Below are 17,787 nucleotides of genomic sequence, written 5' to 3' on the forward strand. Positions count from 1 at the left end.
AAACAATGCAACTCAAAGCTCATTATATAAACATAAAAACATTTCATTCATAAAAACATATAAACCATTTCATTCAACAGCCAAAAAACGTTTCCTATAGATTTCAGAAGTAAAAGCGCCATCAGGTCCCCTGGTAATACTAACATCAAGAAAATCCATACTTACAGTAGAGCTACTGGCCGTCAAACTAAGAAAGTCAGTACTACTGTTGAGTTGACCAAGATATTGAGACAGCTCATCACTAGTACCCTCCCACAGGAGGAAAAGATCATCAACAAATCTCCTATAGAAGGCAACATGTCCAGACCTGAGCTGAGGTATGGTATGCATCTCCTCCCATTTTGCCATAACGAGGTTGGCGTAGCTATTGGCACAAGAGGAAATCTATAGGAAAAGTTGCCATAGGAATACATTTGTCCACAGACAGAGTATGCATCCTGGGCACATTTTTAACAATGTTGTGACAGCACAGATGTTATGAACATCCAGATTGACAGCAGGTGACTCCACCTACTCTTGTGAATTTAAACATATGGAACAGCGATTCCTTGAGAGGGGTTATAATAAGAAAGAAATTAGATCGGTTACAGCTCGAGCATATACATCTAGAACTCAGGAGGGTAAGCCATATTTCTCTTCACCCACTCAATCTTGCAAATAGAAAGTGACCAACTGTAAACTGAGAGTACCAGTTACTTATGCCAGCAACATTAGATTGTTGAAGGACATCTATGCTAAACACTGGGATATACTTAGATCTAATGAGAGAGTGGAATCAATAGTAGGAGAAGCCCCGAGCTATATTTAAAAGAACAAGAGATCATTTAAGAAATTGTTATGTTATCCAAAATTTAACTCCAATACTGATACACAGCAAAATATTGGTACATGTCCTTGTCGGGCATGTAACGACTGTCATTTGATTGACAGTAGTGCTGCATTTGAACATCCAGATATGCATAGAAAGATGTCTTTCAGAGCCAGAGCTAACTGTAACACTGTGAATCCTGTTTATTTAGCCTACTGCACGGTTTGCTACTGTTGCTACATTGGGATGACAACACGCAGGTTACGTGACAGGATGAGGGAGCATCAATATGATATTTCCAGGAGAGCTGAGACTAATGCTCTATCTAAGCACATCATGTTACTAGGTGCTCAGCACAATTTTAGGTTTATGGCTGTTGAAACAGTCAATGTGGGTATAAGGGGGGGGGGGGCACATAGAACTAAGGTAGAAAGCAAAGAATTGAACTGGATTATTAGAATGAAAGCTAATATGGCGAAAGGCCTCAATGATAAATTTTCTATTAAACCAGTTATAATGAATAGGCCCTTAGCCAGATAGATATTAATTATGTTCAGTATTTTTATAATGATTTTTATGAATGAAATGTTCTATGTTTTTATGTATGAAATGTTTTCATGTTCATATAATGAATTCTGAGCTGCATTTTTCTGGCTGTTGAATGAAATGGTTTATATGTTTTTTATGAATTAAATGTTTTTATGTTTATATAATGAGCTTTGAGCTGCATTTTTTGGTGTTGCTTTAATGGCTCTTGTTAATTCCTAATTGTTTTTGCATGCTAATTGGCTGCTTTGCTGTTTAAAAGTACTACAGTTTGGATCTTTATTTGACTGATGAAGCAGCTGCTGCTGCGAAAGCGCTTACTGTTTGTTCTACTGTTTGTTCTGGGATTAAACTCTTGAATTTTACTGCTGTGTTCCACTGCCTCCTTTGACTGTGATGTTGTTAGTTAGGGAATGTTTACTGTTAGCCTCTGTCTATAAGAGATATGGGAGCCAGCCCAGGGATGAATTAATGATTTCCCATCCAGCTGTCAAGGTTAAGTTTGAACTGGATTATGGATAGACTCAGCTTCACATGGATGAGAAGCCTATTTCAGAGCTTGGGGATCCTTTGAAACACTTATCTATCTTACCAGCATGTTCTATTTATATCGCAAGCAAACTTCAAATCCATGGATCTAGTGTTTCTGGTGTTGCTTATTGTGCAGATGTACAAAGCTCTATCAGAGCTGGATCTAAGGGTGTCTTATATGCCAAGCACAGACTACCTCTCAACAACCTGTAGGAGACCACGTATAGACAGGACTGTAAGGTGATCTGTGTGGGACAATGTTTTAGTACCCAGGATTCTCTTGGTGAAGAACCTGTGTGGCATTCCAACTGCTGCATATGCCTATTCAGGTACATGCCAATGGGGATACTGATCTTGATGATGGTGTGATAACGGATGAGTAGAATGGTACTATAACTTGATAGACCTGGATGCTGTACCCTTTCTTATAAGTTAGGTGACACAGAATGACTTTCTTACTACCTTGGCTACGTGTTGGTTAAAGGCCAGATTACTGTCTACATATGTTTCCAGATCTCTAATTACTGGGTCATCTCTTAGGGGTGCCTTATCAATAGAATAATTTGCCTGGGTAAACATTTTCCCAAAGGGCACTATAATACACTTCTTTGCATTGAATTTTAATCCATGGCTTTGGCACCAGTCATTTGTCTGAGGTAGACCCTCTTGCAGAATGTTAGTGCCATGGGGGAATTTATGATAGCTCCCAGTTTGTGGTTGTCTGCAAAACTAGTGAGCCACAGGCCCTTGACATTAGCCTTGACCTCCAAGAAGTAGAAACAGGAGTGGGCCAGCACAGAGACTGTGATGCTCAGCTGGTGAGTGGCCTCCTGGTGGAGGTGGTCTCACCTATTCTGACTTCTTGGATCCAATCTGTGAGCCAGCTAGCAAAGTAGTGAGTTATGTAGGAATTTATGCCTAGTTCAGTGAGTTTGTCTACAATACTTGAGTGAGGTATTATACTGAATATGCCCTACCCAGGCCAGGTAGGGTGTGTACACATGTTTGTGTGAAGTGATTGACAAAAAAGAGAGCTGCCTAATGATCACATAAGCCTACTGGTAGTACCAACATCATCAAGCCATACCTCTAGAACGACTTTTAACTTTCTTATTAATTTGCTGAAAGTACATTATGAGACTCAGCAACAAATAACTCTTACTTGGTAGTTTCATGTATAAAGATGTACACCACTGTATATCCCATAAAATGGGAGTAACTGCACAAAAGTCTTAATTTTTGGAAGGTGGTCAGAGCATACATTTTCAACTTCAGCTTTAAGTGCCTGGTACCCAACTCTGTACAGGAGCAAAACAAGTACAAGAACAAATACTCAATATAATACACAATAATAAGACAACATGAAGGAAAATATAAAACTGGAATATCATGGAATTGAATAAAATAACACTGAAGAATATTGTAAGTAATCGCTATAAGGGACCCAGATAAAGGTTGATGGCAAAGCCCTCAAAAATGCTGGCTGAAGTACATGGAACTTTCAATAAGGCAGCTGTATACTAACTCAAGAAAAGAGATCTTGAGTTCCCTTTTAAAAGTTTCCAGACATTGGGGATATTGTGACAAAGTTACCTTTATTTATTTACTTATTTATTTTTATTTGTACTTGTTTTCCAGGGTGAAGCAGTGATTTCCATAGACCTTTTTCACACTCGGCCCAGGAGCAGTGTCTGGTTAAGTGACTTTCTCAAAGTAATACATTTAGGCAATGAAGGCTGAAGGGATCAATCTTTGCACCTCTGGACCACAGGAGATAATTTGTTAATAGTTTCTTAATCCTCTAAGCCAACTGAAAGAAATCATTGGACATTTCTGATAAAATATGCTGCTTACAGCAGACAGCTGCCATCCAACCCACAGTATTTATAACTGTCCAAAATCACACTTGATGAAAATGAAGTAAATGTTACTGAATAACAGAAATCTAAAACTCATGATGAAAAGTTTGGGCTTTAGATTCTTAGAAACAGAGGTTGTAATGAGGAAAGTGTGAAGGTACATGGAAATAATGTTAAGAAGATGGATAGGACTGAATTATTGGTCAGAAAAGGGGAACAGTGTAGTAAGAGGTAGTGAGATTAGCAAACTGAAGAAAAAACTGTATATAGCTATCATCCAAACAAACTTCACTTCAGTACTCATTCAAAAGATTCAGTCTCAAAGCTAACAACCTGCTAGGTAGGATACCACCAAAACTAGCCATTGCTGAAAACTCAAGACTCCACACAATGTGCACTTGGTAATCACACACCTACTGATTTCTTCGAAAAATTCACTAACCTCCGAACCCCACTTTACACTCTACAATCCATTCACCAGTCAGACCCAAGCTCAGCAGATTACCTACCCCAGTTCTAGTTCAGCAAGATTTCTGCCAAACAGATCACCCTTTACTACAGCAAATCTCTACTGACTCACCCACAGGCTTAAACAACCTTTTACCCTGGTTTCTACATTGCTATAAATTCTGTATTACCACATCCCTATTCCACATCTACAGTCTCTGCCTCACTAAAAACACCATGCCAAAAATATGGAAATCACCTCTCATTCTGCCTGTCCCAAAGGAGCTAAACTCCAGCACTAAAATTCGCTACCATCCAATATCTGTATTTCCTACTCTGGTCTAGTCACTGGTAAAAAGTCAAATACAGCTATCTCACCACATGCCTACAAAGGTATCACCTTCTCTCTAATACACAGCATGGATTTTGGTTATGGAGAAGTACCATTTCTGCCCACTAGACACTGGTTGATGACATCCTGTTTAACAGCAATAGATGCAATCTAGCATGAGCCATTTTCATTGATTTAACCCTAGTTTTTGATACAGTTGATCATCCTGGCCGCCTTTCTGACCAATTATATATTGTAATTAGCCCACAAGCCACAGGATAATTTCAAAACTGTCTCTGATAAGTCCTTCAGAGTTTATATGGGCTCCACACTGGTGTTCTTGTGTAAATGAAAGGTAAACTAGTACAAATGAGGGAGGAATACAGAATTATGCCAGAATTTCAGAAAAAAAATATATATATGTGGAAGTAGAGGAGTTTAAATAGGAAGGATACTGAATACTAAAACTCACGGTGGAGGCAAGCTTGAGCTCCTTCAAGTAAGAATTTAATAAAAGAAAATATATTTTAAGTAAGCAGTGTTACAATAAGATCTTGAATGATCCAAAGAAAACTGCTGTAGATGTTTGAATTCCACACAGTTGCAGCCGCCGTTGGCTATATGGGTTGTATTCTGTTTAGGATACATCAATGAGGCCAGCTTCACACAGCTCAGGCTCCCTCCCACACCTACACTCTGACTGTTGATTGGCTAGCCCCTTGGAGGAAAATCAGTAGAGTGTAGTCAATTTCAGGATTTTCTTGCCATCCAGAGATAAGAGCTTATTCAACCTGAACCTCTAACTCATCCTGACTCTCTAAAAGTTATAAACAGCAACAAATAACTTTATATCCCAGCAGCTAACAATATACAGAAGACAGAAGATGGATAGTGGGTGTGGTTACTGTAGTAAAGAATTCAAATATATACACGTATAGTAAGTGCTACTTACACAACTACTGTTATGGTAAGTGCAACTAACACAACTGTACTATGTTCTTCATTCTCACTGCTGCACTACCCTTTGGCTATATGGGTTGATTATCAAAGCCTATCCAACCAAGGAGGAGAAAAGATATGGATCCAGGAGCCCCTACATAATGTTACTAGCTAAGCCAGTCATGGATCTGGAAAAGGAATCCAGCTTGTAATGCTTTGTAAAAGTATGTAGAAAGGACTATGTTGCTGTCTCTAGAATGCTTCTAGAGTTACACCTTTCCAGTATGCTATAATAGAAGCCAAGGTTCTAGTAGAATGTACCTTGATACTTCCTGGAACCAATTTGCCATGGTGGGAATATCACAAAACAAAAGCTGAGGACACTATCTCAAAATAGTCTGTTTTTACATGGATTGTCCTTTCTTTATCCCATCACAAAAATAAACAAGAAATGAACAGCTGATCTGCTTTTCTAAAGGACATGTGTACTGTGGAGGGGACAGCTGGATTTGATACTGTTTTCAATAAACTGAAACACAGTTTCTCTTGAGTACCCAGTCAGTCAAGGCTTCTGCACTAGTCTAGTCAGACAGTCAGCATCTCTGAGTTGAAAACTAGCTGCAAGGAAAAATACACAAGTAGAGAGACTACTGTCTGCATTTTGTTCTTGTGTTGGGGCTGCCTTTATTACTTGTTAAAAACAAACTGAGATGTATTACTATGGGCACTGTTTGCTTCCTACTTGCCATTCAGTCAACATTACTGTACTTGTACACATTCTAGCAGGACAGTCAGTGTGCCATTGAGTTGCTAGTGGCAACAAACAGAAATATCTCATAAGATGATAAGTAAGCAAACTACTGGCTGCTGGCTGCATTTCATTATTTTATCCTGGGAAGTCACTACCTTTATGTGCTGAAAGTGTACCGAAATGCATTAATACAGAGAATTTTATCTCACTTTCCACTTACCAGTTTGTTATGATTACTGTATTCTTGCCTCCTGGACAGTAAGTCTGCCTTTAAAATATTGTTGGCATTGAGCAGGTGTACAGACTCTTGTTTGGATTTGGCTGGTTTGTGTATACATAAGTGTGCTTGTATATGTGTGCATGAGCACATGTGTGCATGTAGGGGGTGCTGTCTTTCTTATTTGTTGGAAAAACGAGTTGAAAAACTTAGCATCCATTCACCATAACTGCATTTTAAATATTGATATTCTACCGAATTTTTTTAAACCTAATTCCTAAACCTCTTCTGCAACATCAACAAAATGGTTTGGAGGGAAAGGAATCTCTTGCAGAAGATACAACTACTATGGGATAGATTCCCCATGCACAAAAACAAAGTTCATCCCTATAAACATTCAAGAGAATCTTGGATCTATGATTGGGAAACAGAAAATTTACTCCAGGACTGCTCTCTGTACTACTAATGGACAGAGGCAGCTTTTAAATGCTTTATTCCATGCATTGATCTCCTCCGATTATCTGTGTTATGATCCCTGTCATTGTTATTAGAGGTAATATATAATTATTGACCATGGGGTGGGTAAGGACAATCTATAATGAAATGGGATAAGTTATTTCAAGCACAGAATGGGAAACTGGCTGAACTTAAAATAGTCCAAAAGGGGTAGCTAGCCTAGTACTTACCTGTGACTCTATAAAAGCAATCAATATACAGCATCCCATGTTCTTTTTTTCTTCTGTTTTTTTTTTTTTAATTCCTTAGCACTTTAAAACTGACAAATTAACAGAATATTGAATGAACATTCTGGTGAGTAGCTATAAGAAGAGAAGAACAGCGTTAACTAAAGTTTAACTCTGGTTTATGGGAAGATGACTGTGAACGGCACAGCACAGTGTGCTTCCAGCATGTTAAAAAAAGAGTTTTTCTATATGCTTTTTACCTCTGTGTCTACTAACCATCAAGCCTCCTTCCTATCAGCCAGATTTCATTTGTTCATCTATCCTGGGTATTCTCTACTGAGGGTGAGAGTTAGTAGGGGGAGGTAATCATAAGATCCAAGGAAATTATAGTTCTGCTCTACTCAGCCTTCATTAGACCAATAATTGAGCACAGTGTGCCATTTGGCATGTACTTGACTAGGCACTTACAGCAGCTGAAATTACCTCAAAGGTTCCTCACAAAGAAAATAAAAGGTGCAAACAACATGAACTATGCAGACAGACTAAAAGCCCTATCCCTTTACTCTGTCTACTACTAACTATTAAGGGGTGACCTATGCCTGACCTACAAGGCACTCACAAATCCAGCCCTGATGGAGCTGCTACATATCTACAAGTCAAACAGCATGAGGATCACCCAATCTATAGATCTAAACTTAGTCAGTGACTCAAACAAAACATGCTAGAGAGGCAGATATGTGTCTCAGAGATTGCCCCTTTTTTTTGGAACAGGCTTCCTATTTACATTAAGCAGAGACCTTCCCTGGCCCTTTTCAAATGCAATTTGGATCAATGGATGGGGTATGATAAATTCACACATGGAGTAGTGCCTATGTCCATTATGGACAGGGGCACTCTGTAAGATGCTCAATGCACAGCACAAATCCATGCCATCCTCTTGCCCCTACTGGCCATATATTGGTAAAATCGGTTTATATTGGCTAGACTTGTAAGGACCCTTAAGCCCTTAGCTTAGTAATCTACTATGAACCTATGAGCCTATAACAACCAGCTGCAGAAGTGGATTGTACCCTCAACAGCATCCTAGCAATAACGGTAAATTTAGAATGGCCTTAACTCTAACATTAGGGAGGGGACTTGTGATCTGCATAATCAGGGAAGTCACTTTGCTCTCCCCTTGTGAGGGCATACTCTTGTGCATCCATGATGAGGGCTACAATGTTTGCAGTTTGGAGGCTGAACACCTACCCCTGGGCTGTCCTCTGTATCACTGCCCCTCATCCCATGGACTGTGGCACTGGATGAACTCAATCCACCCCTCCCCTCTATGTTAGGAAAGCCCATCGTCCCCAAGCAAGCTCTAGAAGATGCCCAAGCAGCCAATCAAACTGAAGTCTCCTAGGCTGTAGCACTCAATGGCAGTAGAATTGTTAACATGTTGAAAAATTGTGTTTCTCTTTTGCACATCCATCTAGTTCATAAAATGAAGTGAAATAAAAATAATAGATAAGAAAATACCAAAATGGGTTGCTGCAAAACAAAAGTAACAATGAGATGAGGGATTATGCTACAGTGCAACAGTCAGTTATGAAGGCTTCTATAATACATAATCAGCAATGAGCTAGCATGGTCTTACCTCACTATGTCTGCATCCTGACTGTAACTGCCAGCATCACTGGTCCCCCACTTAAAAAAATCTTTATTCAGGTAGGGAACAAGCATCTGCAAATCAGCCCACATCAAATGGACCAGCTAATAAAGAGTCACTTCTTGAATGATAAACTTGTTTTAACTCATTGTGTATTTCATGACGCTAGAGGATAGTGATATAATATTTAGAATAATTCAGATTAAAAACACCTTTTACTAACCTTCCTCTCCTTCCCGCTCTTTCTTCTTTATTCGTTTAACCTTCTTTTTGAATACTTTTGTGAGAAAGTCTGCAAATTTGTTGTTCTCGCCAAGAGATACATGGAAAGCATCCTCAATTACTTTTTCACGCTCTTGTAATTTGGTAATCTCTCTCTTTTTAGCTTCTATCTGTTGCTGACACTCTTCAGATTTTCTCTACAGCAGAACAGAAAGGCATTAGTCTGGGTGTGCGTTATCCACAGATAATGAATGGTAAAGGGGGTATGGACAGGGATATGTGTATGTGTATATGTCTGTCTGTGTCTGTCTTTGCATGCTTATACACAGGTTTTTACTAGAAAGGCCAACATTTAGCTCCTGCTGCTTAGGTTAACTAAAGCTTACCTGTTTCTATGGATCTATATTAGCTGAATGAAGCACAATAAGAGTGAATGCGCTTTGGGCGACACATACATCTCGAAGTACGTTAAAGATGAACCGCTAAATGAGCGAAAAACAGAAAAATTAACTGTCATACTTGGCCAAATGCTATCTGTGACGTAACTCCATCAAGCAGCAAAAGGTATAGACAAGACTGGACTTATTCAGTTAAGAAAGTTACGGAACACATAGGGCAAACATCATACATTGTGCACCAATAAAGGATAGGTGCTATTAAATGTGCAAAATGCTGTTAAAACAATATAGTCCAATTAATGTGCAATATCCCACCAACGCAGGAAGTATGTGGACATAAACAAACAACACCCAAGTATGGGAAAAGTGTAATTTATGTAACTATTCTGCTACACAACTGTATTACTATATATGCACTTAACTTAACCCTACTTCTAACCCTAAGGTGTAGGTTAAATCTATTACTACATATGCACTTACCTTAACCCGCACTCTAATCCTAAGGTCAGTAACTATTGCACATTTACATTAGTGAGCTTGGCCAAACAAAACCTTTTGATATTTTGGATTTCGGTGGAAAAGCACTTCAGCATTTACTGTGTTCACTTCATTTGTGTCGCCCAAAGTCCATTCGCTCTTCTTGTGTTTCATTCAGCTAATATAGACCCATTTCTACAACACTATTAGTACTGAATACTTAGAGATGAACTTATAGTTTAACATGTAAAAAGATGACACAGGAAGAGTTGCCTGCATGGTCATCACATGAGTGTATTAAATGATCAGATTTAACACTTTGGAATGATGTACTTCTTTACATTTTCTAATGCTGGCCTATCTGATAAACAAGTCATGAAAATTCATTTTTACAGCATCCAAGCAATGTATATCAATTAATTGAATGTGACAGTTTGGGTATGATATGACAGTATGTGTGACTAAGTCTGAAGATAGATTCAAAAAGTGGAAACCAACCTGTACTTCTTGTTTTTCATTGATACGACTGTTAACTTTCTCTTGCAACACATTTTCCCGTTTCTCAAATTCCTTAAGCAAGAGTAACTCTTCAAAGAGAGTGACATGCCGAAGATCAGCCAGCTTCATCTGCATATCAAGTTTCATTTTCTGGTGACGCAGAAAAAGAACCTCTGCATCAAAGGTGATTACCATTTCATTGATCTGGGGAAAAATAGTAGTAGTAAAACCATGGTTTTAAGAAGGATGCAGAAAAAATTATGCAAAAGAAAGGGGTGGTAATAGTCATACCTTTGCAATACAAACTTTTGAGTGACAATCACACACTGACCTAGGCAGATGCAGCTGAAAATAGAAGAATTTATGCAGTTTATCTCATTTTCTATTACTCTTACACTCATGACTATGCTTGATTTTTTGGTTTATAGTTTATATACTTGCACTGTTTTCTTATTTATGCTCCTGTTTATTGCAACGTTTAAATTTCTTTCCTTGGATGTTTAAAAGTTACATTAGAGCCAGGAAGCAAGGTTCTAAAAAGGGGCTAACTGTTTCTGAACTGTGGGAGAAGATAAATACAGAACCACTACAGGCAAAAACTAAGAAAACATAACTATATATATATATATATATATATATATATATATATATTTTTTTTTTTATATTGTCATGAAGATCTACTTGATTCAAACCTGCCTGCAGCAGAATAAGTAGTAATTGCAAATTTAATTTATTTGTAAACTTGAATGCTTCATGGGGGAGATACCTTGATGACATTTTTGTTTTCTTCAAAAGCTAAATCTGACCCATAATACACTGTGAAAATTCAGCTCATGACATTAAGTCAAACTGCTGTATCTTGTCAAATCCCAGTTGCATACTCTTTGAATTGAACACCTGACATATACTGTGAACTTTGAAACTCCGCAGTACAACTGCCATTAAATGTATAGCAGTGGATCTTACAAATGTTTATTCCTCATACTGTTACATATTCTGTTAATGCCACTTCCAGAAGGGTTAACAAACTGCAGAGATTACAGACTTTTTCTAAATTAAATTTTTGAAGTTTCAGTTTCTGCCCCAGTCATACCTCTCAACCATACCAAATTCCTTGGTAAATACTGGTTTTGAGGGCAAAATATTGGGGTACCACGAAATTCCCATGTGGCCCCTTTAATTTCTGAATTCCCCCTTTTTTTTACTCCTGATGTCATCAAGGCATGCACGATGACGTCAGCTTCTGTAGACAGGTCTGTGAACACATAGATTTCTTCCCCAGCTACTTATTTAATGGCTACAGACAGGATATGTTTTGCTTTCTCTGCTTTACTTATTTAATGGCTGCAGGCAGGTATACCCCAGGCTTGGCTCCTCCAGGTAAAAAACAGCTTTAAGCAGGAAAAACTGTGCTTCTTTAGAAGCATGAGTGTCTTTTTACTTTAAAGGCATAGAAGCAGGAGAAAGGAGAAACTATCATGCAGGAGAAACAGCAAAGTGTGCTTTCTTTAAAAGCAAGCGTGTCTTTTTACTTTAATGGCATAGAAGCAGGAGAAAGAAGAAACTGTCATACAAGAAAAACAGCAAAGTGTACTTTCATGCAGGAGAAATGGCATGGCAGTGTGCTTACCTTACTAATGGCAGTGTGAGCAGACATTTGACTGAAGCTTTCATTTCCTTATTGGCGGGGAAGTGTGCTTTCATTATTTATTTATGGCAAGCAGGTGTGTGCTGCTTCATTCATTTACTTAATGGCTATTTACTTACTGCAATGCGTTGTTTCATTTATGTATAGCAGGAATTTGTGTGTGAAGCTTTAATTTCCTTACTGGTAGGGAGGTGTGCTTTCATTTATTTATTTATGGCAGGCAGGTGTGTGCTGTTTCATTTACTTAACGACTATTTATTTATTGCAGTGTGTTGCTTCATTCACTTATTGGGCTTCTTTCATTTCATTTACTTACTGGGAGGAGAAATTGTCATGCAGGAGAAACAGCCAAGTGTGCTTTCATGCAGGAGTAATGGCATGGCAGTGTGCTTACTTTACTAACGGCAATGTGAGCAGACATTTGAAGCTTTGATTTCCTTATTGGTGGGGAGGTGTGGAGGTGTATTATTAATGGCTATTTACTTATTTTAGTGTGTTTCTTCATTTACTTATTGCACAAACTTAGTTATGTTCATTTACTTATTGCAGGAACTTTTGTGTGTGTGTTTGTGTGTTTGTGTGTGTTCATTTACTTATTGCAGTGCTTATCCAAAGTCTGTTTGTGTTAGTAGCACAACAGGTATAATGCTTGCTTTGATGCAGTATGTAGATGGATTGCTGATACTATACTGTGTTGTACTTTTAAAGGGGGTGGATGCTGCAGTACTGAGAATGTCCTCTTTGGTAGAGATACCTAGTAACTATGAACCTATTATGTTTGCCATCCATTCCCTATTGCAATATTACTACCTTATCATTTTTTAATGTAACATAGGCAATTTATTCCTCAAGGGCAACAGGCACTTTATTTGTAGATGAAACAATGACATATTAAGTTGTTTGCTAGCAGCAACCTCTTCATTAGTTACAGATCTCTTTAATGTAGAATTATTTAGATGACTTTTACTTCTGCAGAGATTGTGCATATTTACTGATATTGGTGGACTGTAGAAGTTTGAGTAGACTTTTATGATGGAAATGTTCTGAATTGGGCAGTTTTGTCATTATTGGATCAAGCATTTTGTTTTATTGCTTACTGGAAAAATGTTCAAAACAATAAATCTAAAATGCGCTCTAACAAGTGTGCTGTATTATACAAGGCATGTAATTTAATACAATCAGGAAGGTGGATCAATGAACACATGTATGTTTCATGTGCAAGGGGCCTATGATTTGAAAACAGCACAAAAATAATCTTTATCCGCCACTGGCAAGAGGCATTTCCTTTGAATGTGGGTTTCAGTGCTGTTTTAATGAATGTGAGTTTCAAGGACAGAGAAATTTTAATGCTAAGTCTGTTTTCATTATGAACTGTATGGCTTTGTTTAGCAGATGTCTATTAGTGTTTGTTTGTGCTATAAAATGTAAAATAAAAGTTTTAAATGAAATCCAAATAATCATCATAGAAGTAAAGCAGTACACACATTACAGTGTTTATGATAAATGGGGTGAAATAGCCAAGTAATGGGACATTGGAATGGCTGCAGGGGGGAGGAGGGTTGTGTATGGGGGCCCCACTTGACCATGATTTTGTGAGGTGTGAAGGGCAGCAAACTTAAAGACAGCCCTGGGCGGCACAAACTCAAGCTATGCCACTGATCAGTAGGCCATGGGGAATGACTTTTGGAGGTCCTAGCAAACTATAATATTCTTTTGCTAAGATTAGAATATTGCCTACCATTAAATAACTTACTTTTACCACAAAACCCACAGACTGCAAGTCACCAAAAACAAAATCCTAAGGTTCATCATCTTCTCCCTTCTCAGTGAACATAATTGTTACATATTTCAAAAAAAAAAAAAATACTACAGGGTCTGGGCTGGGGCAATATTTTGGTTGTCTGTTCTTCAGTTTGTGTTTGAATGTTGGTATCCCACAATTCTATTGAAGTGGGTGGGGTTACATAATTATGTATGCAAATGTTATGTTAATCAGCGTACAGATTTGTACCTATGTTTCATCGGCCTTTGTCCAGATTTTCGATGTTTCCAGGTTGAGAGGTATGGCCCAAGTTAATCCTGCCATCTTCTTTCCCAGAGTCATCGAGTATCACAAGTCCTACCTTGCTTAGCTCAGCTTATTAATCACCTATGTATATCAATACACTTATCCTGGTGCACCAGTAAAATTGTTTCCAGGTGTCTCTCCTTACTCCTGTCATCTGAGCATCATTTTTGCTATAATAATGTATTAAAATGCATGTGTCAACCCAACACATTGGCAAAACCAAGCCTTTCCTGAAAACGTGGCCAATAAAATGTTTAATTTGAAATGCATACTGGCTGCTGAAATGGTTAGGGGTTGGTATAATGGTCATGGTGTTTACCTCACACACACAAGGTACAAGTTTTAATTCTCACCTTTGGAAGGGAAATTAGCTGGGCTTAAAATAGACCACAAAGGCAGCTAGTCTAGCAATCAGCTGTAAGCTGAAGGTAGAAGTTGTGTTAAAATCTTAAAATAACAGTAGATGTCCTTCTCTTCACTGTTGCAGTATTCATACCCAATGGTATCTCCTGTCAAGGAGAAAGAACATGTACATCCAGGGAAACAGGAGGTGCCTAAGGTGAAAGGCAAAGACCCTCAGCCAGTCAGATGTTCCAAAAGGAAAAGGGAAGAAAAGGGGATAGGAGGGAGGAAATGAATAGTGCAAAACTAAAGAGAAGGACATCTACTGTTATGGTAAGATTTTACACAACTGTACTATGTCCTTCCATATCACTGTTGCAGTATTCCTTATCTCTGTGAGAGTACAAAAGCTACTGTAAAGAATGGGAGGAGAAGGCAAAGAGGAACCCTTCCCTAAACCCATGAAGGATAGCCTTAGCAACACCCCCTGGCTCTGGAAATGACATCCATGCTATAATGTTTAGTGAAGGTCTGCACAGAAGACCATGTAGCAGAATCAAGGCTGGAACTGGTGTCCACACTATTGAAGGAGGTTCCAGACGAAGCTACTCATCTGGTAGAATGGGCACAAACTGAGACAGAAAGCTGTTTGTCATGAAAGAAATAGCAAAAGGCAATGCCTTTTGGAGTCCAGGAGGAGATGGTTTCCTTAGAAACTGCCAACCCCCAATGTCCTGGCATGAAAAGTAACAAAAGGCTGCTCAGATTTTCATATGACCTTCATCTTGTCTAAATATCTGAGCTGCCTACTAAGATCCAAGGTATGTAGAATATTCTCACTAGCAGATAGCAGAGGAGGAAAAAAGTAAGGAAACTGGATAGACTAAGGGACAACTCATTGACCACCTTGGGCATAAAAGAAGGATTAGTACACAGAATCCCCTGTCCCTATGAAAAATTTAAAAAGTGAAAATCTCCATCAATGCTTGGAGTTCATAAACTCTTTTGGCTGAGGTCAGGGCAACCAATAAAACAGTCTCCCAGATGCAATGTTGCAAACAAGCAGCATCAGGCTCAAAAGGAGCCTAGATCAATTTCTCAAGAACAAAATTAAGGTCCCAAGGAGGAGGGATAGGCTTTCTTGGGGATCTGATGTGGAGGACACCATTTTGGAATTGTTTAACCTCAAAATGAGAGGCCAATAGTGGATTCAAAGGCAGACATGCAGAGAATGATGACAAGTGAGCTTTGAAAGAATATGCCAAGCCAGGAATTAGCAATTTACACAGGTAGGAGAAAACCAAAGGGACCCCCACTGAAAAGGGATCCTGGTGAAGCTTAAGACATCAAACAGAAAATCTATTCCATTTGGACACATATGATTTCTGGTACTGGGTTTCCTGGCCTCCTTCAGAACCTGAAGCACATTCTCAGAAAACTGGTGTCAAAAGGGGATTAAATCCCTGTCACCCAATGTGTCAACTGAAGTGTGGGCAGATGAAGATAAAGGAGAGATCCCTTATCTTGCGTAAGAAGATCCATTCGGTGTGGCAGCTTGTGATGATTGTCCTTGGCCACATGAAAAGGGAGGGGGAACTAGTGCCATCTGGGCCAAAAGGGAGTCACTAACAAGATTCTTGGAGAGTCCTATTTAATCTTCTATAGCATCATGGGAAGAAAATGAAAAGAAGGAAAGGCATAAAGGAACATCCCCTTCCATAAAAAAAAAGACATTGCATCCATCTTCCAAACCAGAGGACTTGTAGTTTTGGAACAGAAGTAAGGAATCTGATGGTTCAGAGAGTTGGGAAAACAATCCACTTGATGAATAACCCACCAATGAACTATGCCCAAAAGCTCCTCTCTGTGAAGCATCCATTCATGAGGATGTGCCATGGACCTGCTCAGAGTGTCTGCTATCAGGTTTTGTTCTGAAGGAATGTAAACCACCTGAAGAGAAACCTATAGTTGGCTATCTAGATTCCAGGCCAGAAGGGCTAGTCTGCAAAGAAGATAAGTCCTTGTTCCGCCCATACTTACTGATGCATCACATGACTGGTATTTTAAAATGCCTGGGGACCAAAGTGAGGGAAAGGCCTGAAGAGAAGGGATAGGTGCACACATCTCTTTTATGTTGATATTGTCCAGCCACTGATGAGGGGGGGGTCAAAGACCCTGAACACTCAGACCATCCAAAACAACCCCTTCCACACCTGATGTGAAACATCTGTAAACAGCATCCTGGAAAGGGATGTCTGGGTTGAAGGATATATGCTGAATTCGCCAATGACGCTCATGTTTGAGGCAAGTGAGTAAGGGAACTGGAAACTCCAGAGAGTGGCAATGCTGAAGCTACACCAACTGCAGATACCACTGCAACTTCCTTATATGAAGCTTGGGAAAAGGGAGCATGGGCATAGTTAAGACTATGAACCCCACAGCCCTCAGAAATTCCCTGGCAGGCATGAGACAGAGGAAGTAAATACCAGAAGCAGGCTGCTAGAGGCAGAACCTTGGGAGCAAGCAGAGAAGCCAGCATTGGAACTATTTGAATCCTGCAACCCAGAAAAATGTGATTCTGAGAGGGGGACAGGTTAGACCTCTGGAGATTGATGGTGAAACCCAGACTCTGCTAAAAGGAGTCTGGTAAAGTGCAGGTCTTGCAGGAGCCTGAAGAAGCAGGTTGCCCAAATAAGGAAATGATTGTACTCCTTGAAGCTGGCAGAAAGCTATGACTGCAGCCAGGCACTTAGCGAATACCCTTGGGGATGTGGAAAAATGAAAGGGCAAAGCAGAGAATTGAAAATGAGAGGAATAAGCAGAGAAACATAAATATTTACTGAACAGAGGGTGAATGGGAATATGAAGATAGGCGTCCTTCAGTTCCAGAGAAACCAAAAAGGCTTGAGATGGCAAGAGGTGAAACAGTGTCTGGAGGGAAAGTATCCTGAAGGTTGGTACTCTGAGAAAAATATCCAGAAAGGAAAGGTCTAGAACTGGCCTCCATGACCCCTACTTTCTAGGGAGCAGTAACATCCTTGAATAAAATCCTGTACCCTTTAGGGCCTCTGGAACTGCTTGAACAGTGCCTTGATCTAATAAACCCTGCAGTAGCCCTGAAAAATTGGGAATTTTGTCTGAAGATGGTTGAGGAATGCCCAGAAAGGGTATAATGGATATCCAGACCATAAAGTACTCTTGAAGGATGACTGACAGAACCCAAGAGTCTGAAGTAATCTGTTGACAAACAGGGACTGACAGAGAAAGTCTGAGAGATAAAGGAACTTGGGCAGCAGGAAAAGCATTCAGAATGTCAGATGGAGGCAGGCTTGTCCCGAAAAGAAGATTTTTGAGGTCTAGAAATTTAAATGGGT

At 39.2% G+C, this 17,787-nt stretch overlaps 1 protein-coding gene across 1 annotated transcript in view; it reads right to left on the minus strand.

Moving 5' to 3' along the window:
- Nucleotides 1–17,787, minus strand: part of CFAP44 (cilia and flagella associated protein 44) — a 1,689,287-nt gene that overhangs the window by 237,712 nt on the left and 1,433,788 nt on the right. The window contains exons 31-32 of the mRNA XM_044073142.1: nt 10,356–10,559; nt 8,984–9,179 (exon numbers count right to left, since the gene is read on the minus strand). Of these exons, the coding sequence (XP_043929077.1) occupies nt 8,984–9,179; nt 10,356–10,559 (400 nt within the window). The remainder of the gene's footprint in view (nt 1–8,983; nt 9,180–10,355; nt 10,560–17,787) is intronic.

This window comes from Protopterus annectens, chromosome 5.part1 (genome assembly GCF_019279795.1).
Source record: "Protopterus annectens isolate FY-2018-M chromosome 5.part1, PAN1.0, whole genome shotgun sequence".
Taxonomy (NCBI): domain Eukaryota; kingdom Metazoa; phylum Chordata; order Ceratodontiformes; family Protopteridae; genus Protopterus; species Protopterus annectens.